The sequence below is a fragment of the Carassius auratus genome, chromosome 6 (genome assembly GCF_003368295.1).
Source record: "Carassius auratus strain Wakin chromosome 6, ASM336829v1, whole genome shotgun sequence".
Lineage (NCBI taxonomy): Eukaryota > Metazoa > Chordata > Actinopteri > Cypriniformes > Cyprinidae > Carassius > Carassius auratus.
In genome coordinates, this window is record NC_039248.1 from 21,091,399 (window position 1) to 21,118,884 (window position 27,486).

The 27,486-nt window shown below is 37.5% G+C and overlaps 1 protein-coding gene across 4 annotated transcripts in view; it reads left to right on the plus strand.

The window, feature by feature from the left end:
* The first annotated feature begins 662 nt into the window (after positions 1–662).
* Positions 663–27,486, plus strand: part of LOC113100892 (low-density lipoprotein receptor-related protein 8-like) — a 146,553-nt gene continuing 119,729 nt past the window's right edge. For all 4 annotated transcript variants that reach the window (XM_026265403.1, XM_026265405.1, XM_026265404.1 and 1 more), the window contains exons 1-2: positions 663–832; positions 1,623–1,742. In XM_026265403.1, the coding sequence (XP_026121188.1) occupies positions 766–832; positions 1,623–1,742 (187 nt within the window). In that variant the 5' untranslated portion in view covers positions 663–765. The remainder of the gene's footprint in view (positions 833–1,622; positions 1,743–27,486) is intronic.

The following is a 27,486-nucleotide window of genomic DNA, read 5'->3' on the forward strand; positions in this document are numbered from 1 at the left end:
TTTTAATTACAGTATATAATAAATAAAAGGAAAACAGATGGAATAGAAATAGAATAGAGCAAGCTAGTGTGAGGCCTTTTTTGCTTTTTGTTAATTGTATAATAAATAAGAAAACAGATAGAATACAAAAATAATAAAGAAGCTAGTGCTATTATTTTTTTTAAGAAAACAAGCAGTTAGTAGGCTAAATGAATAGAGTGCAAGTCTAAAAGGGGCACGTTTTTTTTTTCTTTTTAAAATAATATAATTCGAATAGAAAATGCTAGAGTCAGAGTGTCAAATAAAGGTGGAAGAGACGTATATAACGTTTCAGATAGCTTAATATAAAGAAATGGATTTCAGGGATTTCTATAAATGACCTCTACATAAAATGAATAATTTTAAATTTAGGAATCCCCCAATGTTTACAATATATATAATTTCAACTTAATAAAAATGTAAAGTTAATACGTCTTCATTATTACATTAGCATGAGGCCAAAACTTTCCACTAGGCATTTTAAAGACCATTTCTACTCCACCCTGTCCACGACTCTGTTCTTCAGCTGATGACACGTAACGCCTTGTATAATTTTTCAACATGAACTCCGCCCATACAAACAAGTCATCACGCAAGGCCCCGCCCATCAGCGTTGGCGTCATCCATTCAAACTGGTTTCGAAAGCAGACTGAAGCTCAGAGCTCAGGCTGCGCCGAGAAGGGAGGTACAGACCGTACTGCACGGCCTTTTATATTTCGTATGAGCACAACACCTTGATTTGTGAAGATGTGGACGGCTTTAGGGCAACTGCTGCTTGTACATATGATACTCGTGGGGTTTTTGCTGGTAAACGGTAAGTGTCTGTTTTACGCTGTCAGTCCACTGTTATGAATGTAAATGAATGATGCTGTAGAAACACCGGCGCAGCCGCGTGCATCTACTTACTATGACGAGACATTATTAGAGCCCGTTATAACGTAACTCTCTTTAGGCAGCTTGCATTGTAAAGTATTGTAAACTGGTCAAGTATATCATGTTGTTCTAGTCCTGCCGTCGTTACTGCGGGTTTTAAAAAAAAAAAAAAACGATTTTTAAAATGTAATTATTGTAGTCTATAACGTTACTTCGAAAATAGTAGTGTACTGAAAGTAACATACAAATGCAACATTACTCCCAAATGAGTGTGTCTAGTGCATCATTCAGCTAGGTCATTGTTTGTCATTTCTCATAGACTACAATTATAACTGGTCATCATATTTTCTGCATCCTTTCATTGCACACGTGCACATCGATTTTCCTGTGACAGTAGCCTACTGCCTAACAGCTGTTAACAGATCTAAGTGTAAACTTGTCTGCAGTTTCTAAGAATGTGCTAAATGTTTTTCTAATGTCTTCACATTGCCCCTCATTTCCTGAACTTTTAAGAATTTGTAGGTTTTTCAAGCTTTCAACAACTTGTGATGTACAGTGTGTGAATCTATAATAAAAGTATATGCAACTTGTACTTTGTCACTGAACAGTTTGTTTTGACATTGGGGCAGAGTAAAGATGTAACCAAATATTTAAGGTTGTTCCTCAGTTTAAAAACTTGATCCTTCCCAAAGTTTGGACCCTGCATTTACTCCGATCTTCTTGTGTGGTAGGAAATAAGCCGGACTGTGAAAGCGGTCAGTTTCAATGCAGTAACGGCAGGTGTATCCCGACTCCATGGAGATGTGATGATGACGATGACTGCTCGGACAACAGCGATGAGGAGAATTGTCGTGAGTAATCTGAACCCTCTTTTTACCAGGTGTTTTATGTATGTTTAGGTGTCTTATGACTTACTAGGTTTTGAAACGCATGAATAAACTTACCTTGCTGTTTCTTTGGAAAGACTCCCATCTGTCACGAGATGTGGCTTTAGGTAACTTCACACTTGAGACTTTTAATTGCACCTTATTTAATTAATAATGGTCACATGAATAAGTGAGAGTGTGATCATGTTCTGAGTTTGCATGGGATTTTAAATGGGCATATTCGAAGCGTATTAGATCTAGACATCCAGTTATTAGCTAGAAATGGAAGTAGGACTTTGGAGGAAGGTTGACTGTCAGGGTTGTTTTTTCAGGACTTGCTAATAAAAGGCAAACATAAAAATCGTATTCAGCAAGACGAATGTCTTAATTGAGATGTAGGCTACAGCAGAGGGGAGAAAGGCGCAACTGGCACAAAATGTAATTATCCAGATGTATTGGTCACGGTATTAATTGCAAGTGCAGTAATTATCTTGGTCAACTGATTAATATGGTGAAGTGGAGGCATGGTGGAGAGAATATTTTTTACTTTCTTAAAAACTATTTATTTTTTAACTTAAAAGTCCTGGAGTTACTTTACGGTCTTGCTATAAATTGGCAGTCGCTCAAATCTGCACTGCACTCTTGGCATGTTGATCCAATATAGAATCCCAGAGTTTTAGTCATGTAGGATTATAAAGGTCATACTTGTTGCTCTCGTTCCATGATTATGGGTGGCCTGTGCTTCCTACTAAGCTTTCTCAGCTTTGCACAAAACTAGTATGTGAGGTAGGATTGTTTAGCTACATTTATCAAGTAAGAGAAAGATACATCCGCAACTTGAATATGTGCCTTAATCACTTTCTGCACAACAAAACCTGTAGTCTTTGGATTTTTGCTTATTTAGATGACCCATTTTTTATTAATTATTATGTTATATGAAACCACCTGATTTTGATTTGAGAGAAATAATGAAATTATTGCACTCAGAATTTTTCCTGTCATTGCCAACTTTCATTTCCCCCCAGGTTCAGGTTTGTTGCATGCACCTGGTGTTTTCCTCGCGTCGGTTGTGCTCGTTTAAACGCATTCATGCTAAGGTGCCCTATTACACGTGGTATCTCCAGCAGGCAGGGTGTCTGTGAGGTTTCTCCCCAGGTAGAAGCGCTCTCTTGGGCTGTCAACAGGCTGAATGCTCCTGTCTCTCCTCTGCATGTTTTTTGCCGCAGACTTGGACAGACATTGAATTAGAATAATACCTTAAGGATTGTGCTCTGCGCTCCCCTCCCAGACACAACCTACTCACAGAATTGGCAGGATTCCTCTTTAGTTGCCCATGGAGACGGTAATCGCAACACTTCACGACACATACTGCTCCCTCTCCCTCTCTTTCTGTGTCTCTTTTTCAGTACCAAATTCTAATCACAGGGCTTTGTGTCTGAAGATGAAGTGGGCTATTCGTTAGAGACTGGCTTAGTGACTATTTATGTGTCAGGATGGCCTTTAATCTTAAATGATGAATGTCACATGGACGTTTATTATTACAAGATGAATCAACATTGATAAAATGCTGTCATAGTACTTTTTAAAACCGTGGTTAGTTTTGGGCTTTGATGAAAACAAGAAGAGAATAAGAGAATCTGAGTGTGATGATGACCAAAACAAGTGATTGTAATGATTGTAAATTTTGAGATAAAAGCCCTGAAAGAGTGTTTCATAATTTGCTTGTACACTACTTCAAAAAATTTGGTGTTTTAAATATTTTAGAAAGAAACCTCTTAAGCTCATGAAGGCTGCATTTATTTGATCAAAGATAGAGTACAACACCATTATTGGGAAATATTATTAAAATCAAAGAGAATGGTTTTCTCTTGTAATTTATTTTAAAATGTAATTTTTTTTTCCTGAATCTGAAATCTGCTGAATTTTCAGCAGCCATTTCTCCAATCTTCAGTGGTACCTTACCCTTAAAATAAATCTTTTGTAACATTCTAAATGTCTTTTGATCAATGTAATACCATGCTGAATAAAATCTTTTATTTTTTTTCTCTTTTTTTTCACAGTTTTTTTCTCTTTTTTTTTTTTTCATTGGTTATTGCACAGTGACATTGACAGGGTGACAGAGCTATTTTTTTTTTGGCTCGGATACATGTATTGTGTTGGAGTTGCCACTCTCAGACATCAGTTTCATGGCTGTTTTTCACTACCCTGTGTTTTACAAATATAACAAAGTGCCAATGACCATTTCTTTTTTTTTTCTTTTTTTTTTTTCTCAGTCTCTAAAAAAGAGTTCAAATAGGGTGTACTGTACAAGGTCACCGGTCACAGACATAATCCGGTATCCCGTCTGCGGTGGAATGTTTATCGAATCTGTTGAGATAATGAACCTAACCGAGTGTATCACAAGCATTGCATGTTTAAGAGTAATGAGATATGCCTGTGGGAATGATATCTCGTTTTTATATTAAATGACTGTGCAAGGTTACAACTAATAAAGCTGGTCTGTGTTAGAAGGGTTAGGCTATTTACAGTATTATGTGTAGCTATTAGACTGAGCTCTTGTATTACGTGTAAAAATGCACTCCTTTCTTATTCAATCCAAACACACATAGTACACACAGAGTGAAGCGGAGCCAAATGAGTGAGTAAACACTAGTATAATCATTTCCTGGTACTGCTGCACCTATCGAGGAGGATATCATTTGTTTACTTTGAGGTAGGAGGATTCCTCATGGGAAGGAATTGTTTTTTTGTTTTTTTTTTGGTGCAGGTTTAATAATAAGTAGGAAAAAAATAGCCCACAAAGTTCAGGGCCTGTTAAAAGGAAGAAAGGAGTTTTAGTGAGAAATAGGGCTTGTTAACAGGAAGAAAGGAGTTTTAGTGAGAAATAAATTTTTTATGATGTGTACATTCTTGATGCCGTATGGTCTGACCTGCGTAATTGCAGTGCAGATATCACTGTGCTGAATCACTACCAACTTCTTTTTTATTTTTTTTAGTGTTATGTACCTTTTCTTGTACAGTGCTCTGAGTCATTTCTGGGAAAAAGGAAGCAAACCACAACGATTTTAGGATTTTTATTAAACAGGATCAGCAGGTTTATAGGGCTACTTCTTGCATTTACACATTAAATAATTTTTGGTCATTGTTTACTCACACACTTTTATGACTTTCTTACACAATTACAATTAATGATTACCACAGCTTTCAGGCTTCAAAACGGATGGGAAAAGCATAATGCAAGTGTCTTAAAAGCCCTAATAAAATATCATAAAGTTTTTTTTCAAGCTGTATGATATCTTTGAAAGTTAAGCAGACTGTTTATGTCATAATTTATTCATCACTGGCAGTTAACTGTTGCAAACTGGATCAACTAATTTCTTGAATTGATCATTCAGACTAGTTATGTCATCTGGATCAACTGATTCATTTACAATTTCAAAACGATAAATTCTTAAATTGGGCTGTGCTACTTTCCTCATGAACTCTCAAATCCACCAAACTAGTCTGTAGGGGCTAATGATTTTTATAAAGTTGACTTTTATACTTTTATGTGATGAAAGTCGAGTCGAAGTCGACTAGTCACTGATGACGTCTTTAATGAACATAAGCTTGGAGCTGTAAAAAGCACCTTGTGTACAGCTATGGCATATGACACAGCGCTGCATACATGGCTATTGCTCCTATAACAGCTCGTATCTATCAGTTCTTTTGTCTTTGGGTCGTTATATTTCTCACAGATTTCTGCTGGTTTTAAATCCGATACAGATAAAGTAGCACAGTAAAGATTTTTTTTGTGTGTATTAATTATACCTGGCAGCGTCCCTCTACTAGTGAAGCTGTGGGATTTAGTTAAGAAATAAGTTATAGAACTTTTCAGTTTCCAAGCTATTTTATTGAGAAATCACAGAACAGTGTTGACAGTACTTTTCCACGCTGAATGATTCTGTGCGCGAGCGATCTGCACATGACGTACGAGCTACTGTCTGTAGCCTATGTGTGTGTGTTACAGTGCAGCAGTCCATTAGATTAGAACAGCGATTAACTTACCTGTATAATAAGTGGTTTAAAACGTGCATTCTCCCGTTCAATTTCGAGCGTCCAGTAATATAATCACACATGCATGTGAAGTGCTTTTATTGTATGTGTGTATTTGTTATTTTAACTGTTTGGAAATTGAGCGTAAATGTGGAAGACCTTCAAAGATTTTTCCTGTTGCGCCGTCTATAGGACCGGCGACTAGTCAACATCAAACTTAAAGCGTAATGGCAGACCATTGAAGTCGACTAATCGATTAGTTGGTGCAACCCCTGCACCGGTGCACGGTGTAACTAGTAGTGTTCATGTCAAGATGTTAAATGAATAATGATTTATAGTCAAATTTGCCATATTGACCATTTCTTTTATTCTGTCATTTTGGACCTTAAGAGCCCTCAGGATATTCTTCATGAATTTGTCTTACAAAAAAAAAAAAAAGATAATCTTGAGTGACTTTTCTTTGTTTGAAATTGTGAAGCATGTGTTGTGTACGAAGTTGAGTTGTAACCATGTGTGGAAAACTGTTACTGCTGTGGTAATTATTGCTGGCTTTGTTATTGCCCACGGGTTTTGTTGTTCAGTCAATATGATCAGAAAACATGCGTTAGAGCTTTTGAGATGTGATTTTGATGGTGGGAGTGAAGTTATTAAGGCCTTTCGCACCGCTTTAGTTCCAGAATTAAATGTACAGTACTACAGTACTGGGACGATTTTGCACAAACTATTTCCCAGTACCATTTAAAGGGTTGCATTATCAGTGACAGTGTGTACTAGTAAGTGACGTAAGCTGGTAGACAGCAATGTAATTTGTGCATGGCGTTCAACAACGTTAACAACAAAGAAGTATAACATTAACAACAGGATGGAGGACGCCGTGATCGGCGCTGTGTTTTTGTTGTGTCTCACGTGTTTCAAAATAGTGGACATAGAATGTAGACGTATACATAAAGCAACTGAAAGAACGGAAAGGAGGACTAAGGTTCTCCAACGACAACTGGCAGTGCTACATTTGCTAAAAGTGCCTGTACTTCAGTGTCTGTCCATCTATCGCTGTTCATCATACTTGCGAAATAAGTTGACACAATGTTAGTATGTTTAAGCAGCGTTTTAAATTATGGCGGGTGAGGGCATTTGTGAACACATCTGGCCAATCAATGCATACTTATGTCACGGTTAGTGCCAGTTGAACTGGTTAGACCCTGCTCTGGAGTAGGAGCTAATTTGCTTCTTGAAAAAGGCTGTCCGGTACTAAAATCGCACCCAGTTCCTGTGGTGCAAAAACACCCAAAAGTGGGTAGTTCCACAATTAGTTCTGGTACTATGAAAAGGTTCCTGCAGTGCGAAAGGCCCTATTGTGAAACAAAGACCTGGGTGACCATGAACTGTCGATGTGCATTATATTAATCCAATTAGTCTCACTATGTGCGGATTGTGTGTATGTGTAAGAGAGAGTGATTATGCCATATCAGTGGGGTCAAGGGCAAGAAGTTCCTGCTTGTGCAAAAACACAAAATCTTAAAAATACCAAAACAGATGCTTGTTTTTACCCAAGTAGCACTTATATCCAAATGATGGCATCTTGTTTGAATGTGCAAACCTTTATTAGCATGAAGCTTTCAGTCTGTGTCCTCTCAAAACTGTCACGCTTTCAACACTTGTGCATATATGCGCATCTCAAAAACTTTAGAGAGCATATGGGACATTTTTGACTTGCATTTCTTCTGTTGTGCTGCTGATATAATGTGAAAATATATTCATTAAGGAAATGTAATAGAGCCGAGGAGAGTGAGCGAGACCGAAACAAAGAGAGGGCGACGTACGTGTTTTCGCCTGCATATTGTGGATATTGCCTGGATATTGTGGATAAGCTTTTGGGTGAGTTTCATGAGCTACTCACTGATATGAAATCTTAGGGCTCTGTTTGTTCTCTGCAAGTGGGGGTGGGGAATGTGACAAACTGAATAAAGGGAGAGGTGAACAAAGACACTTCCTCCAGCACACTCCGTAGCTGTTGGTGAAGGGCAGCTGAAGTGGTAATAACGCTTTTTGTTTCATTTATCTATTTTTTTCCCACATTGTATTCTCGTGGTAGATATATTCCAGGTGGTTTTTGCTCATCAAGATGTGCGGTACAATGATCCACAGGCCAGTGATTGGTTTGGCAGGGTGGTAGTAGAGAAGAGAGGATGTAGAAAAAGCTTCTTCTCACACATGGTTCTTACAGGATTTTGGTTTTGCAGTGGATAAGGTGCTGCAGTGATGATAGATTTTCATCCTCATCACTAACCCAGAAGTTAGCATCATCCTGGTTCCCAATAGGGTTTTTAAATTGGTTTTATTCCTGCACTAACTTTTTCCCAGAAAATGTGAGCTTGAATAGTTTAAAAAGTGTTTTTTGGCAGCAACCAATCAGAACGTAGAAGTCCACCGCTTGAGAGGATTCCAGAGAACGCAGCTCAGAGCACAATATAGGACAGGTTGATTATTGCCGTTTCATGTTTGCAATAATCTATGATGTGTCCCTGTTTGTGTACAGGGATATAAAAAATAAATTAAAAGTGATACGTGGACCAAGGTGCCTGAGATTGTTCATTTTAAGTAAAGGATCTTAATATTTCGTCCACAACAAAATTTAATAAGGTTAACTTATAACGTTACCCTCCTTGTGTTTAGTCTGCACGATCAACAAGCTTGTTTGCTTTGCAGCCACTTTAAATACAAAATAAGCATTCGGTCTACGTCAGAGCGCCTGAGCGCTCACAAATCTTTCTGCAGCGTCGTGAGCAGAGCGGCAAAAGCGATTTTTGACGCTCTCGACGCTCTAATTAATTAATTTTAATTTAATTTTATTTTATTGAAAAATGTGATACTGTGTGTTGTGTTGTCGCAAATAAATCTTGAGATTCATGCTGTGCGTTAAACTATTGTCAGCCAACATTCTAAAATAAACAACATAATGTTATATTTAATTATTCTTTCTGGTCATCGTAGTGTCGAAAGTTAATAAAGCGTTACAACTGTGAATGTGTTGTAGAAACGCTAGGAACAGTTCTTTTCACTTACACTAATGTTATCACTTGTAATCATTTTCAAATGAGGCTTCTTTCTTTTCAGGCAGTATGATAAGCGTTTCCCTCGGATTTCGATTTGCAGTCTTTACAGTTTCGTCACACTTCATTCAAGACCATGTATGAGTGATATGCTTTCCATTTTTACCATTTTATGAGCATGTTTGACTGAGTGACATGGTCTGAGTGAGCAACAATAACCAGGGGAATGGTCAATTTTTAAGTATATATATAAAAAAAAAATCAATCCAATTTTAAATCAATCCAAAATGATTCTATGAAAAGTTGTCTGACCAATTCAGTCTGTTGACTCGTGTTCTTTTCTGACTGATTTGCTTAACTGCAATGATTCTGATTCTCTATCTAATGAATAATTGTGTTTAAGAGAGTAACAACACAACAGAAAGTGTCCAGTCCTTTGCTTTTTCACGCATGCTATAAAACACAAGATCCTAGTGTGTATGTATGTACTGTTTGTCATGGTGCTACAAACTCCCAAAATCCCAGTTCCTGTTTGATCGCTCCTTGCACCTGACAGCATACCGTACGTCTATGACCATCTAATCCCTGCCAGGATTAGTACAATATTTCACCATGACTCAGCTTTATTTCCATTCCTGTTATTCATGCTCGCGCTCGCCTGTCACTTTCCCAATTTTGGCCTGGAGTGGAATCCAAAGAATATTTCAATACCTGTTATTCATGAATAAATCATTTTGGCTAATACCCATCTGTGCAGTGATTGACGTTCTCCCAATGTGTAAGCCGGAATCTGTGTTTGTGAGTGTGGTTTTGTGTCACACAGCTTCAGAGATGATTATTCTTCTTGAGCTTGTCTACGACTTGGCCAGACTTTTCTCAGTCTCATTTATTCACATGAGTCCTTACCTTTCTCCATGGTTTTTCTGTACTGTGTCAGCAGTGGAAATCGAGCTGAAAAGTGTCCTAAATCACAGCAGTGCAGCAGGGAGTGATATCTGCTCTAAGTAGCTATGATCCTCTGTTGAGATGAGGATGTTAAACGACTCCCACGATTGTATTTACGACATGGAGAGTTGGTATATTGTATGGCGCTCTCCTTGCTGAGGGATAGATTACAATTTTTTTTTTAATGCTCTCTGAGAGAGAAGGAGTGAGAGAACTCTCTTGTCCTCTTTTATTGGTGCTTTGGAACTTTTGCAGCCTGCCTAACAGTCATCTGAATAGATGCAAATCTCACATACGTGAGCAAAGGGTGAGGCTTTCTACATACTGTACACTTATATACACACAAGGTCAGATCTTTTTTTATCAGGTTGCTTAGGCTGTTTGCAATTGGGGATGCTACAGGGGTTGCGATTCTGGCCAAGACCATTAAGACGGTTTGCTGAGATCTATTTGTGTGTGCATGCATGATTTATTCTGCCTTGTGTGGCACAGCGTGGCATCTTTTTTTAATGGTGTTTCCTGATTGTCATTCAGTCAATGGGGAGCAATTCAACTTTCTCACACACAGACCACCTGGTCAGAAAATGTGGAAGTTGCAGTGGTTTACAGGAGATAAGATGGTGAAATGAGAATGTCATGATGAAAGTGAAAAGTACATAGAAGGGGGAAAAGGGGGGAAATACATAGAAGGGGAAAAAAAGGCATTGTAGTGAACTGGGGAAAATTAGTTAATTAATTAATTCGTTTCATTTATAAACCTATAATATAAGCAATATTTATGCACACGCATACACCTGTGATATACATATTAATATTTGAAAATATCACACAAATAATTAGATCAGATTTGAATCAGTTCACTGAATCAGTTCAGTTAAACACATTTATTCATATAATGGTCTTAGGGAAAGGCAAAAAGATGCATAAAAAACTTTGAAGCATGCACAGTGTTGGTTGATTTTTATATTACTAGCAATATCATAGTAAATCTATCATTAGTATTCACTCTATCGTCCAGCACCAATGTTTAGCCAATCAGCTTTTAAGGATGAGAAGGACCTCAAAAGACTGTTCAAAGTCTCTTTCCCCTTTTTTCTCCTCCTGTATCTTTTGCTACCCATCCTCCCATTTTTCAAAGCCCTCAGTAGTTCCTCAGTGTCTCTTTGACTTGCCAGCACTTCCAGGAGACTGTGCTCAATGTTTCCCATGTCTCCTCTCTCTCTCTTCTTGCCAGCACAGCATGGTCTGTTGGACCCATCACCTCCTTTCCGTCGCTTCTTTATTTTCATGTCCGTGTAAGCATTCCTCCTGTTTGCAAGCAGCCTGACACTTCCCCAATAGGCCTGTCTCCATGCAAGATTAGTGTGAGGCCCCAAGTCTCCAGCTCAGGCCACACCAGTAATAATGCTATTCGAAATGTTTATACTGTGTTACGTTTTCTGTTTAGTTCTGAATAATGCACCCACACAGAGCTGGTTAATTTTTTTTTTTATGGTGGAATATGCTTTCAAAACTGAAGTTGAAAGGCTTACACAGTTGTTGATCTGGTTAAACTGCAAAGTTCATTTCTTAAGGTTCTTTAGCTAAGCACACTGCTATAGTTTGACTAAGACAGATTTTATACAAGGATTTCATACTGCATAAGTATAGCTGAGCGACATATTGAATATTCCTAGTAAATCTGTGATGATTTTATTCACAATAAACAAAAAAACTTGAGAGCAGTCAATATTGCAGTGATTTTAATGCACTTTCTATTTGACTAAGTTTTCTAAAAATGCAGCTTTCCTGTTAACCACCGTGGGATACATACATACATAGATACATAATTATGTAATATGACAATAATACTAATTAAAAGATGATAATAGTACAACGTTTTTAATGATATCGCCCTGCCAAAACTGTAACACCATTTGAACCACAGGAAGTAGTTTGAATAATTTGTCTGGACATTTCAGAAATATTTGACAACAGTTCTTACTGTTGAGAAACATGGTGTTTTCTTTTTTAGGTTTTGTGTTTGTGTCTGTGGACTGTGCTCACATGTGCATCACACTAGAGAATAAGGCATATATGTTTGGGCAAGAAATGAGTCCTGTCCCAATTGAGTCCAATTCCCATTCAGTATTGAAAAGACCCGCTCAGACATTCTGCAAAATAACAGGATTGGAAAAGCATGAATGTAAGTGAAAATAATTTCAATCTGTGGTTGAATTAATACTTTAATTGCATGTCCAGTCTAGTGAGCTTTGAGAGCAGAGCCCAGGTGGTGCTTAGCTGCTTTAATGAGTGCAGAGCAGGTCTGTCCACTCCAGCCGGACCCCTCAGCACGACTGCAGAACAAACTTCACAGCTACAGCTAGTCAGTAATGTAGGCTGCACTGCTTCACTAATTAGATTACAGCCTGTCTGATCTTTACTGAGGTGAGAGCACACTGATCTGAATGCCAGGTGGGCTTAAAGTTTAAAGAATAGACTAGGTCTATCAGTTCTTTATCGATGTCTATATGTATAAAAAAAATTTAAACTTCGCAAATGAGCACGAGATTCTGCTGTAATTAAAATTAATCTCTGTTACCCTGATTAATTATTTTCACTTTTACTCCCTAACCATTGCACGTTATTTTCCTGTCAGATAGCAAACTGTCTAACAATGGTGAATTCATTTGTAAACACCTGTGTTTCAGTTCTTTCTTGATTTGTAAGTTTGCTATATATATTTCTCTAGTAACTTGCCCTTTCAACAGTTCTGCTCACCTGCTATATATCGTTTCCACTAATATCTCAGCTGCTTACTTTGTAGTTTCAGAAATGAGAAGGGGAAGAAGAAAAGAGCTTGAAGTTTAGGGCATGAAAAGAGTGCAAGGATGCTGTTTGGAAAGCAAATGGAATGGACAGAGGCAAGGCCTTCATCTCTCTGCAGAAATGTGCCAAACGTCTGTTCGGCCTTCTTTGCAAAGTAACACTAATTTCAGAAAATGAGCTTAACGACCCTTATAAAAGATTCTCTTTCATCTGTCCAGCAGAGGAGAATTTAAATGCAGGTTTATCAACCAGATTGATTCACTTCATTCCCCAGTGAATTTAGTACTGGTTTGGAGGGTGATGAAGCATATGACAGATGAAACTGGCTGCAAATTGGAGCAAACGAGGTAAATACAGGATAGGTGAAGACTGAATCTTGATTCGGTGTCATGGACTTTCAATTTGTATGTGTAATTGGGAAGTTAGTGGACTGGATTGGATGGAAGCCCATTTTATACCGAGGAGTGAGAAATAATGGGTAATTGTGGCAGTTGCAAGATAAAGTCACATTATGAGATGCAAAGTAGCAGTTAATAAAAAGGTGCAGTTGTGGGATGCAAAGTTAAATCTAAAGACCTAGTCATGTTTTGAGATCTGAAGTAACAGTTACAAGAAACAAAGAAGCAGTTTTGCATGATATAGTGTTGCCTCGTAAGGTATAAAGTTACATAACCATAGACTGTATAAAAACATGGACATGGTGTTCGTGACATCGCCCATAGGTTTCCAAAGAGTGTTTTTGAAAGCCAAAAGTGGGTGGAGTTGGCTGTCGTCATCTTTCATCAACCGAAAATGGGCAAAAAGGTGGGAGCTGGTTGTTGAAACCATGCCCACCCAGCTTGACAGCAGTGACAGTAGCAGCAATCCACCTGTCACTCAAGTGGCCGTGCCCTTAATTATGCAGAACTTTAAGGCTTAAAGGTGCTGTAGGGAACTTGTGTAAAAATATATTTTGTACATATTTATTAAACCTGTCATTATGTCCTGACAGTAGAATATGAGACAGATAATCTGTGAAAAAAATCAAGCTCCTCTGGCTCCTCCCAGTGGTCCTATTGCCATTTGCAGAAAGGCAAGCGCTCCTGGTAAAAAACAACCAATCAGAGCTGCGATCCGTAACTTTGTTTGTGTTCAAAATGTAGAAAAATGAACATAATAAGCAAGTACACCATGAATCCATTTTCCAAAACGTGCTTTTAGCTTGTCCTGAATCACTAGGGTGCACCTATAATAAGTGTTTATATTCTGACTATTTCAGATTGCTTCGGGGGTATCGCGGCGGAGTAACCCAGTACCTTTGTGATTCTTCATAGACATAAACAGAGAGAAGTAGCTCCGGCTACAATGTTCTTCCGCAAGACACAAGCAGTTCTGTTTATTAACCGCTAGAGCGTCAAAAGTTCCCTACTGCAGCTTTAATATAATTTAAACCGAGTTATAAAAAAAATTCACCCACCTCACAGTTGTCATGAAGGGCAAAATTAACTATATAGACCAAAATAATTTTTTGAACCAGGATGTAAACGTTTTTTTTTTTTTTTTACTGCTGTGAAGTTGTGCATTTTAACATGGGGAGTCTATGGGTCTGATTCCCTTTTGCAGCCAGCCTCTGGTGGTCAGTTAAGAAAATACAGTTTAAGTCACAAAGAGAGCTTCACGAGAGAGCATTCATGGTCAACATAGGAGTTACAGCAAACAAAGTCACAGTCGCACTATGACAAACAAAGTCATATTATGAGAGTTGCAATTGGAAAAAGGAAAGTTGCAATTGTGAGGTAGAAATACCTTTCACTATTAGTTGAAAAGCTTTAGCTTTAAAAAGGATTGCTGACTAACTCAACGCACAAGCCTGTAGATTGAAGTTAAGTTGGGGAAACTTCCAGCGATATCATCAACTTAAATGCACAGATACTATTTGAACTGAACTGAGCTGGACGATGACCGCACTGAATCAAGGTTAAGGATGAACTGACTTTGGCCCGGTCCACATGCAGACGCGTTTAGCTGTATAGACCTACGCATTCATTTTGAATCATATAGGCATTTAGTGCACAAGGATCCGGCGTTTTGGGAGCATGAAACAGACATTTTTTGAAACCCGGGTCCCAGAGTGAATAAGTCTGAAAACGCTGCCCTTGCATTTTTGTGTGGACAGCGAATCCGTATATTTTCTGAAGTGTTATGTTATCAGCCCACATCTCCCCTTGTCAGACACCGCTACATCACGTAACAGAAACGAAACAAACTAAAACCTGAAGAAACACTAAACGATTGACTTTTAACATTAACACAGATTAATGAATGTGTTGTTCCATGTTAATTTGTATACCGCGCGCAATGTTTATGCACATAGTCCAACTCTTCACTATTTTTAGTGTATCTCTGTGGCAGAATAACAGTGCCAAATACTGGTCTGGCATGTATACTACATTGTTTTGATGTTTTGTGTGGATGCAGATATTTCTTGACGAGGAAGAAAAAATTGGATGGGGAAAGCTCTGGCTTCGTGTGGATGTAGACTTTAACTGAAAATTGAGTGTTTACCGTTGTCCTATTGCATTATTACACATTATTTTCCTATTCAATACTGTAAAGCTGCTTTGACACAATCTGTATTGTTAAAAGCCTCATATAAATAAAGGTGACTTGACATGTAGAAACTTTAACCAGATGTTTCCCTCAGATTTGTTGTTGTATTGACCTACTGCTCAATACTGTCGCTGTAGTCATGGTTCAGTGGCTTCCACATCCTAAAGAGATGTAGTGGACCCAAAGCATTGCCTGAAGGGTAATCCTTTCTCCCTGCAAAATGGGACCAGAGATATCAAGAGACAAAATTGCCTGAATTAATTAAATTAATGTGGGGGCTTACAAACCACTTATTGAATTACTATTCGGGGAAGCCATACTCATGATGGCGGCTCTGCTATCTCTTCCGTCAATGCTTTTCTAATGAGATTGATTCTGTTTACTGTCTCCACCCAGATGGTAAACACTGAAACGACTGAATGTGTGTTTATGTGAATCTAGGCATTTATGTTCATGCGTCGATGCAAATAGGATGTCGGTGAAATGCTGGAATAAGTGATGGTTCTAAAGATGACAAATGATGATGTAGTACCACTCAGATCCTTTAACTGTTGCAGGAGGTGGACCAGACTGGACCAGAATGTGTAGGTCGAAAAGGTCTAAAGAACTGTCGGATCACATGATTTACTTTTTGTAAACATTTTTAAACAAAAAGACTGTGAGAGAGAGAGAGGCTAAGAATTCTGGGAATTGCATTTTCAGGACACAAGAGCTTGAATGAATTTAGTTTGTGAGAAATCACGGTTGCGGGCCAGGAACGGCTCCTTCTGACATATTAAACTGTCAAAATGTGCCTTTGGGTGCAGGAGGCAGGGGCATGTGCATTTGTGTGTGATTTATTTGTGAGTGTGATTTAACAACTGAAGTGTGAGTAAATTCTTTAGAGAGCAGAAAAGCCTAAAGTGTCTGAGAGCAAGACAAAGCACATCAGCGACAGTAGCCGTGAGACAAAGTAAATTAGCAAGTGGCTTTTTAAGAGAATACGATTCGGTTAACAACTTCCCAATTGTTCTCAGAGGTGTTCTTAAATGCAGTGACCTTATGGACACGAATCTAGAGAGCCCTTTATTTCACTGGACTGCTTCAATACATCATTGATTACGCACTGTGGAGAGTCAGTCTGTAAGGGCTGTGATTGAGACTGTCGCGTACAGACTGACACAAAGCATGGTGGACTCGATGTCCTGTTCATTTTCTCAGACCACCTGCCATGTGTACTGTAAACTCAACTGTTCCCAACACTGAGATAGTAGCTAAAGGGTTTTCGGATGTGATGATAATAGTGAGGAATATTACAGATACAGCAGGGCTGGATTGCGTGATTTCCACTGTATGGTGGAAAAAATTAAAAACCTATATATACTCCAGTCTTCAGTGTTGCATGATCCTTCAGAATTCTCTGTGGCACAATTACAGCGCCAAATACTGGTCTGGCATATTACTACATTGTTTTGTGTGGACACAGATATTTCTTGACGAGGAAAAAAAAATGGATGGGGAAAGCTCTGGCTTCGTTTGGATGTAGACTTTAACTGAAAATTGAGTGTTTACTGTTGTCCTTTGGCATTATTACACACTATTTTCCTTTTTAATACTGTAAAGATGCTCTGACACAATCTGTATTGTTAAAAGCCTCATATAAATAAAGGTGACTTGACTTATAGATACTTTAACCAGATGTTTCCCTAAGATTTGTTGTTGTATTGACCTACTGCTCAATACTGTCGCTGTAGTCATGGTTCAGTGGTTCACATCCGAAAGAGATGTATTGGACCCAAAGCATTGCCTGAAGGGTAAGTTGTGCTGAATACAACTACATGTTTTCGTAAGCATTTATATAAAGGTCCTCATTGTCCTGTCACTTTTGATCAATCTTATCAAATCTTGCTGACTCCAGTAAGATTAAGAATCCAATTATAATCAATAGGGGGAAAAAACTACAATAAATAAAAATACTGCATACATTGCATAAATTAATCAAAAACACTGCATAGTATTCAACTTCACCATGTAAATCAAATAGATGTATGTTCTGATTAAAGTTACAAAAGAGATTGTCAACAGCAGAGATTTTCTTTCACTGTTTTTTTTTATTAACATGAATAGCGGACAAGAGGAATATTAGGAAGCTTCTCCTTTAAGACCAAACATCCAGACCCAATATTCTGTTACAAATTAGTTTTCTTTCTCAGCTGTTAACTTTAATTTAAGACTTAAATGACTGGGTTTTTTGTGAGGATACTTGCAAAGATGGACATTTAGACACATATGTGTATTTAACCATTCAAGGCCTATAAAGCAACAGAAATACTCTGACGCTCTATGAGCAGCGGATTCATGTGCGCGACCTCTGCGCCCATCTCAGACATGAACAGAAACGGTTTCTCAGACAGCGTGTGCATATAGTGCTTATGTCTGCATTTTAATGGCTTAAAATCTTGTTTTTATATCGCAATGTGTAAAAATGTGTGTAAACTAATCATTTTCTTGACCACAGCAATGATGCAAATGCATAACCACATTAGAAACTAATTTGATAACTTTCTACTGGTTAATCGTGTCTAGCAGTATATTCCCCACCCCTTTGTGTGTGTGTGTATTCAGTATTTTAATACAAAGTATGGCAAAGATTTCCCAGCTAAAATATATGCTTCAAAACACCAATATGAATGTTTTAGAAAAAAAAAAGTTTACAAGTACTTATTCTTATAAAACATACTTTTACTTCTAATCCTTGCTGGATAATCCACCTATGGACGGAAGACGATTAGTAGCTCATATGCAGCAGATTTTTCAGCAAAGTATTGATTAGTGACATGCTAATGTTCAATCTGCCGAGTGTGTGTGTTTGTGCATGCGTGAAGTATGGCAGGTGCGTGTTTGTCTACTGTTACACACTTTATGCTGTAATCTCGATGTTAAAAAGCCCTCTGAGACATGCCTCGCTAGGGAGAGATGGACCATTTGATTCGTTTTGCTGGATAGCAGTGTCAATATTCAAAGTATGGTTATTATAGTGATATTTTGCGATTGCTCTGTGCTTTCTTTCTTTCTCTCATCCTCGTCGTGTTCCCGCAGAGAAATAAGTGGCTTTAAACAAATGAGAGGGACTGAAAAAAGAACAGAGTGGGAAAGGAGCAAATGTGCAGGAGGTGGGTTGAGAGTGGAAACGCATCGGGGTCGCTCGTGGGAGGTGCAGGTGCCTTTTTGAGGAGAATGTTTTAAGTGTGTTCATGTTTTCCAGTCAGAGCTACTTTAAACGTAGAGTGCTCTCAGGGTGTGTATGATGCTTACTCACTAATCAACATAACACACCTGCTACAGGCAGAGATGAAAGGAGAGGGATGTGAAAGAAAAGTGACAAGCAAAAGAAGATCTCTCTCTTCTTGTTTACCTTTGTGGGGTTTTTCCAGCCTTGTTCCTGCATGAGTTTTTCTTCTTTTCCTCTCTCTGCATCGCTTCTTCCTACTCCACCTGCTGTGCACATCTGTCTCTCTCTTTGGTAACAGCTTACGCTACATTCTGGGGGTAAAGGGCCAAAATTCAGATGCTCCTGTCAAAAAAAGGAGCATGTGAGGGGGGAAAAAAAGTATGGATTAAAGAAAGCGAGGGAAAAAAGGAACTCTTTTCTCTTTGCTGGTGGCAGACTTGGGATGCATGGCTTCTAGTGACCCAGATACACTTTCCCCATCCCACTATCCTGACAGCTTTAGCCAGTCAAAGCAGAGGGAAAAAAAAAAGGATTTGAATTCTAGAAACAATATTGTGAATGAGTGAGGAGCATTTTGTTCAGGAATTTTGTATCTGATTACTCCAATAGCTTAAAAACAGGTCAGCAATTACTGTAAATAAAAATAAAAAAATGTGTTTTTTCATAGAATTTTTGCCTTTTTATACAATTATTTTTATATCTTAAAAATTATACTTTTTATTACAGTGTAAAAGTCTTTATTACCATATTTGAAGTTACGGTCTTTTGCCTTTGCACGGCAGAATATCAGCCTAGAAAATTTAAGTTTTCAATTGGTCTTCATACACGATGTAACTACAGAAGAGTCAAGTTCTAAATAGGAAAAATATTGAAACTCTTTGGTCATTTTTGAGCGAAATACTAACGGTCTAATCAAATTCTATGATCCATGCTTCAACAACTTCTACATCTCATGCTCTTCTAACTTCAAATAAACTGTGCATTAATAAAAGCATCAATATTTAAGTATATATTTCACAAGTTCCTTTTCAGAGAAGGAAGTGGTGAAAGTTATAAATTATATAAATTTATAAGTGTAAATAGTTGTAAAATTATACTGCGTGTGTGAGTGTGTGTGTGTGTATATATATGTATATACATGTATATATGTATATACTAATGCTTTCTTTGCATTGGTCTTAAGTAATATTCAAATTTTCACTTAACACTTGAAATATACCAGTCTGTGTGTAATGAATGAATATAATATACAAGTTTCACTTTTTGAATGGAATTAGTGAAATAAATCAACTTTTTGATGATATTCAAATTTTATGACCTGTGTGTGTGTGTGTGTATATAATGATGTGATGTGATTGATATCGATTAATCATTTGACAGCACTAAGCACTAATATATATACTTATATTAGTTTATTGTATGTAATGTATGCATGCATGCATGTATTTATGCACGTGTGTGTGTGTGTGTGTGTGTGTGTGTGTGTGTGTGTGTGTGCAACTCAAAAAAAGAAAAAAAAAAGACTCAATGTACACCATATATTGGCACAACAGTCGCCTTTTAGCAGCAGTGCCTGCTGTTGAGAGAATGCACTCTGCCAGCACAGCACAGAGGTCACAGGGACAAAGATACTGGTTTGATAAGTGACCAAGTTTCTTGCCGCCCATTACATTTTCTTTTCACAATAAAAACAGATCCTCATCTTGGCGGTATTCATGACACAAGAATAAAGTAAGAATGAAAATCGCAGCATGTGAATGTATCTCACATCACCTCAGTGTCACACATCCACATCACTGTCCAGTGAATCCATTTCAGAGATCAATGTGCAAAGCCTTTCATTGCTGCCTTTGGTAGGCAAAACAAAATCAATTTGCAATATTAGTGTTTTACTAGTCAACTAATTAGTTGCAAAACAAGCACTCATCTATTACTCATGCATTTCCCTAGTGTATATGCTTGTATGATGCTCTGGGCCAGACCAGAGAATTATTATTTTTTTGTGTGTGTGTGTGATTGTGTCTGCCTACGCACACCCGCTTGTATGCAAATGCTTGGAGCATGGAAAAGCCTACTCTCATCCGTACCTTCTGTCTTTCCATCTGTTTGATTTCTGATGTGTGTGTGTAAGTATTTATCTTGGCTGTAAGTTTGTGTGTGTGTGTGTGTGTGTGTGTGTTGCGGCCAACATGAAGTAATTTTTCTCCTTTCAGTTAATTATATAAATGATAGGCATTCCAATCAAAAGTTTAAATCATAGATTATGTATGTTTACCTTGATATCTCACTACTTCACAAACATTACCTGAATGCTTAGGACCTCAATTTAAAATAAGTTGTTGTTGTTATTATAACAGTTAATTATATACAATTATAGATATTCCAAAACACATGTCATTATTTATTGATTTATGTTTGAAAGCACATTTATTAATAAACATTACTGATATTAACAGATATATTACAAATTATTATTATTATCATCATTATTACTACTACTACGACTACTAGTTTGTCACTGGTAGCACTACTTTTATTGTTTTCTAACTCTTTATTTCTTTTTCTTTTTTTTCTTTCTTTCTTTCTTAATGAAAAAAGCTAAATAAAAAGAACATTATTCAGATATGGAAAGCACATTGTATTGAGATATTGGCAGACATAGTGTGTTTTTGGCAAGCTGTACTGAGACTTTATTGCACGCACTGCCCACACCATCTCCTTTTCCTTCTTTCCTTGCCTTCCCATCTGTCATACTGTGAAGAAGAGACAGAAACATTTAGATTCAGCACACAGTTGGTTTAATCAGCTATTTCTCCACCTCAAGAGACTGTGTGTGTGTGTGAGTGTGATTATGTGCGAGTGGCATCCAGTGAGATCACACATCTCAGGCCTGATCTCCTGCTGCTTTCAGTTGAGAGGTACTGCACTGCTGACCACAGCAGAGAAATGTAGCATAGAATTACTTTTCAGACTCACACTACTGGTTTACCAACACAAGCAAAGGCTATATGCTTCAGGAGAGTTGTAAAACAAGAGATTTAACAATAGTCATCACAGCGATGCAGGTATACAAATACTGCAATTATGTATTCAGCTTTGTGGATTTCTGTGTATATCCATAACCACACACACATATTTGAAGCAAAGGCTCGTGTCCAACATGTAATGCCCAGTAATCCCGGTTCCATAGTGATCAGTGGCCAATTACCCATTTATACTCAATGTCTTGTCTTGTCTCTCTTGGAGGATTGAGAGAATTAGCCGATCATTTGGCTGCGGTTTCTGCTCTGGGTGGAGTCTGTAGACGAGGTAAAGGACAAGACTCTGGGAAGATGCCCAGAGTTTAATTATTCATAGAGGAGGAGAATGCAAATGATGATTAGTTGTTTTTCCAATTTAACAGACATCCACTGACACTGATGGGTCAATGACTTGACCCTTATTTTTTGTCCCATCTATTAATTTGTATATTTATTATATTAATAATAATAGTAAATTAATTTGTAACAATACAATCAATACATACAATGATACAACTATCCTGGTATCTTAAAATGGAAATTTGTTTAGTTTTTTGGAAGTACGAGCATTATATTATATTATATTATATTATATTATATTATATTATATTATATTATATTATATTATATTATATTATAACAAAACTGTCACTGTTGATTAATACTATTTTATGTTCTATATATATATATATATGCAAATTTCATACAAAGTCTTATTGCCAGATCAGTTCCAAGCATTCTTTTTCCAGTCCAGTTTGCTTTCAGACTTATACTTTCTCTGCTCACTCCTCACTGGCTCGCTCACCCTCTCATTCCAGCGCTTGGCACATGTAGGTGTGAACACTGCCAGACAAAGCGGAGGCTGAACCTGTGGCTTCCTCGCTTAGAAGATTGTGTTTGACTCATCCATGCATGTCACCATAACCAGACAAGACAAACAGCCAACCTCCTGAACCACCTCAGCTGTTATCCTCTCAGCTCTGACTTTCCTTCCCTCTTTGTCTCTCTCAGTTTGATCATTCACTCATTACGTCATAATAGTGCAGAGGCATCTTTGTTCCATCCTTGCCTCATTGTGCTAGATCGATGTGTCACGAACAGCCTAATGTCTCCTCAGCCCCCGTGTCATCAGCTGAATGAATCCTGAGTTCATGAACGTCCCTAGTCTTTAAGGTTAATTTATTTATGTTGTGTGTCTGCGTGTGATCAGTGTGAAATTGAGGGTTTGAGTTTAGCTTTAAATTGACAAAGTACCTGTCTGTGTTTCCGTTGTTTGCTATTTTTCTTGTTCTCTCTTTCATTTTCTTTGTTCTGTCTCACTGCATATTGCATCTATCTATCTATCTATCTATCTATCTATCTATCTATCTATCTATCTATCTATCTATCTATCTATCTATCTATCTATCTATCTATCTATCTATCTATATCGTTTGTTCACTTTGTCTCTTGTCTCTGTTTTGTTTGTTCTCTTTGATTAGTGTTCAATCTGTCTGTCTTTCTACCATTCGTTTGGTAGAATGTCTGTATATCTGCGTTCTGTCTGTTGTTTAGTCAATCTGTTTGCTATTGTTTTGTCTGTCTGTCTGTGTTTGTTTGTTGGGTTTTATTGTTTCTATTGTTTGTCCGTTTTTGTTTCTTTCTGTCCTGTTCTTTTTTCATTATTTGTTTGGTCTCTTGTTCTGTCTATCTATCTTTCCATGTAATTGTCTGTGTCAGTCATAGATGTGTTATGGCATAGCTGCATACAGCAGCTGTGTGAGATTTATTTATGTGCATTAGTGTTATCAAAAGACCGGTACTTCGGTACCAAATCGGTACTAAAAAATGGAAATGTGACTGTACCAGATTTCTTTAAGTACCGGTGGTACAGAGTACCCGGTCAACCCGGTTCTTGATGCATACAGCGCTATGATTTCCGCGAAGCAGAAAACGCAGACGGAATCTCAAAATCCAGTCATGAAAATGAAAATTACATTTTAATATGGACAGTCAAGGAATTTGTCATAGCATAAATTAATCAAATCAAATATCCATTTGCACCAGTATCTGTAAAGGTTAAGATGCAAAAGTTGGTTGAAATATGAATCCTGCATGTTCTGAAAATGTGTGAATGAATGAATGGCAGAGATGTGTGGGTTTGTTTACTACATAGACTGAAGCGCGTGACGCTTGCAGTAATTTCAGCATCTGTCGTCTCAATGAGGACATAAATACATAAACAACTTTTTTTCTCCATGTTTTAATTTTAATAGCAAATCCCCTTTATTTACCAAAAAATAAAATGTGTTTAAATTTCATTAAATAACAGACAAATTAAATTTGTTAAATTTGTTAATTTGTGTAAACTTGTTTACTGTTTTTCATAATTATATTACTTGTAGAAAAACTTTAAACACAATTGTAAATAAGTATAAAGAATTGCATTTTTTTTTATTAGCATATTTTTATGTTTTGCTTTGGTACCGAAATTGGTAATGAGAACCATGGATTTCCACTGGTATCGGTACCGAAAACTGAAAATTTGGTAACGTGACAACACTAATGTGCATAGAGAAACAGAAGATGATGTGGTGTTCTCTCCTCAGTGCAATTCTAGCAAACCTGTCCCATGAGACATGTACACAGCCTTCCAAAATCCCAAAGTCAGGACGTCCTCATTCATACTCAGTGACTCTCTCTGCACTGACTGGTGCCACTGTTCAACCCTCTGGCTGAAAGTTTGTCGCAGATCATTAACAGACATTAATAAAGTCCATGCCTTAGGCTAGATCACAGAAGTGTTAGCACGGATAGCAAAGCATAGTTTGATGGCAGTAGCAATAGAGCTGCTTTTTAGCACCGTTTAGCCCTCACCATTTACTCCCGAGGGCAGCGACTTTCAATTTCATGTTCAGTCATGGCACATTAATAAAGGATAGCTACTCTGCCATATTTATTTTGCATGACTAAGCAGAGAAAGGATAATGATAATGAAAAAAACTAATGATAGACCAGAGGATGACTTGAGGCAGAGGAATAATTTTGTTACATTATTTCACTTAGGACATCTAACTTAAATCTGTAGAGGCAATGTGGACTATCAGACTTATTTCTACATATTTTCTATTTTATTATTTGAATGTATTCTGCCACAGTGCTTTGTTACTATAATGATGTGATAAACCATTCTCTCTGTTGAAGTAGTTGTTCATACTTGTATAAACAAATGTTATAAACATTCCTCTTTAAAATATGAACCAGGTTGCCAGAATATAATGAAGATGGTTAGCTTTTGTTCATCATAAACTCAGTCCAAATTATGGACAGTCTCGTGACTGTTGTTAGATGATTCTTTTTAATAAATCAAAAACAGGATTAGCATATATTCTTACTATTTGTGCCATGTTTTTTATAGCCATTCCATGTAGTCTGATTCACGGACAGTTGAATCGGAGTTGAATCTTTTTAAGGAGTCTTTCGAAAAGATTCAGAAACTCACAAATTAGCACAGTGGAAGTTTGGATTACCAAGTTCATCTGAATGTTTATAGTGGGATATTATTATTTTTTAACAATGTAAATATCCTCTTTTTATTCAAGGGAAGCAATTACTGAGAAACTTACCCCCTGTTGCCTGCATAAGTTGAGTTTAATTCATGTTCAGTGTGGACCACTTTAATGGGGGGCTCTAATGTACAATATGCTTGGTTCTATCTGTGTATCGCCCACTGGGTTTCCATTGTTGCACAACTGCAATACAATTTAGCCTGTGAATCCCTAGATTTATGGCCAAGCTTTCTCATTATAGATTACTGATATCTGTGGCTTTGGGTGCTTGTGGAAAAAGGTCACAATCATTTGAGCCAGTTCAACTCTTATGTGAAACTGCAAAAGTCTTTTAAATTAGCAGGCTTTGTGCACCTCAGTTCTTTTGGAAGCCCAAATAAAAACTATTATTTCTTCTTTAAAAAGCATTTTCTACTTGAAGTTCTTGTGACCAACATGAACAGATTTCTGAGTCTCAGATAAATACCTGCCACTGACTTCAGCTGAGCAGGCTTTATGCGCCACAGCAGATTCTTTGACAGTTTATCTATTAACATTGCCCCAGTGCCTCAGAAGCCTTCTGTGTGGTTTTTGATGAGGCCTATTTGTTTTTCCAGAAGAGCTACAGGCTTTTGTTGTTCCACAAAGGGTGATTATTCAAAGACCGAAGCGGTGTGTTCCTGCTGCATCCTAATACACGCAACACCATTAGGTCTTATTAGTCGTGGACCACAGGACAGCAAATTTTTTGAATCTGTAATGAATGGGTTGCAAAGGAGAGACCGTGTTATTTCAGTGAGTACTTTGGTCTGTATGGTAAGTGTATTCTGAAATGCCAGAGGAAGAAGAATGACAAGAAAACAACTGTAGTTATACACTGTCCAACAGACTCGGAGCAGTGGATCTTTTAATTAAGTCTGGATCATCTTTATAGAAGACTCTCCATTAAAGGTTTAGCGTTTCTCTTTATGAAAGGCCTAGAACAAAGGAGCTACGGCAAAGAAAGACCAGCTCTAAAGCCTCTTACCTTTGTTGCTAATTTACATGCCAGTGTACACACGGTCAAGTGGAGGCCTTTATACACATTTGGCCAAAGTTCTCTGGGATTCGTACCGTAATCCTGGAAAATATGTGGTGCCTTTTTGCGGTAGTTTGATTAAACCTAATCACCTTGAGCTAAAATTTGTTTTAAACAATAGATTTCATTACCGTTTCATATTGAAGTAATTCTATGCTCCATCTACAGTAAATAAGTTTACTTGTTGGCCATCTTGGTAATGCCTCTGGCAGCTACTTTCAATTTGGGTAATGAGCAAATCTTTCTCTCCCAGTTTGTAAATTAAAAACAACATTTCAAATGTCTTTGTCAAAATGTAAATCTTAGTCTGGCTGCAGTTTGGTAGATCTGTTTGGTTTAAAAAGAATGTGGAGCTATGTGTCTTGGATTAGGTTGGTAATTTTCTCCCTAGGGTCATATTGTGTGCTTGAGCAGCTTGTTGCATGTGGATGAGGTTGGCAGTCTTGTCAGCTTCCTATGTGCCTCCCAAGCTTCCTTGTGACCTCAGCATCTCCCTTTCCTTGGTGTCGCTTCTGTCAAGATTGTATGAGATATGTGGGGGTGTTTAACGGTGGATGGAGAAGGGAAGGGTTTTGTGGGATGAGTAGACAGTCATTACGACTTGTGGGGCTCACAGAAACAGGCTGGAGTGACATTTGTCTCACTGTGGAAATGTCATTACATGGGACTGCACCAGCTGTCTCACTGTTAGACCCCCCAACCAACTGACAGCCAATTGCAGCTGGCATACTGACACTGCCAGTAGAAAAGACAGTAGCTTCGACCTCCATTTCTCTCTTGTCATTTTCATTTTCTCTTTATTTTTTATTTTTCTTTTATTGACAAAAAGCACACAAATTCCAAATTTTTCCCAATCTCCTTTAAACAACTGTGCCAACTGAATTCATTGAAAATATACAATGCTTTAACAATTTATTATACCCGCTGACATCATAAAGAAAAAATACAAATATTTTAGGAATCTATCAAAAGAAATTTAAATAATTTTTTTTCGGGGGCATATAACAAAAAGAAACAAGTTAATATTTATTCACATAAAAAAATTGACTTTTATGCCTTTTATAACAGCTTACATTCTTGCTGGCATAGTTTATGTAAACAGCTGTAAATGACTGTAATTGGGTTTGTGGAAAAAAAAAAACTATAAAGCGCTTGACCACATTTTTTTCCTTCCTTTCTTTCATAGATAACAGCAATAATTACATTATAGCATTTATGTTACTAAATAGCTTACACAAATTGGAGGACCCATAATACAGGAAGCTGAAAAATATATATTTTTATTAATTACAACTGGTGAGAGGAATGTTAATGCAGATGCAGGATGCGTTTTGTTTTTGGCTTTGTTTTTAGTTGGCTTTAGTTTTTGATTTTTGGCGTTGGGGGTTTGATTCCCCGGGAACACATGATAGGAAAAAATCGATAGCCTGAATGCACTGTAAGTCGCTTTGGATAAAAGCGTCTGT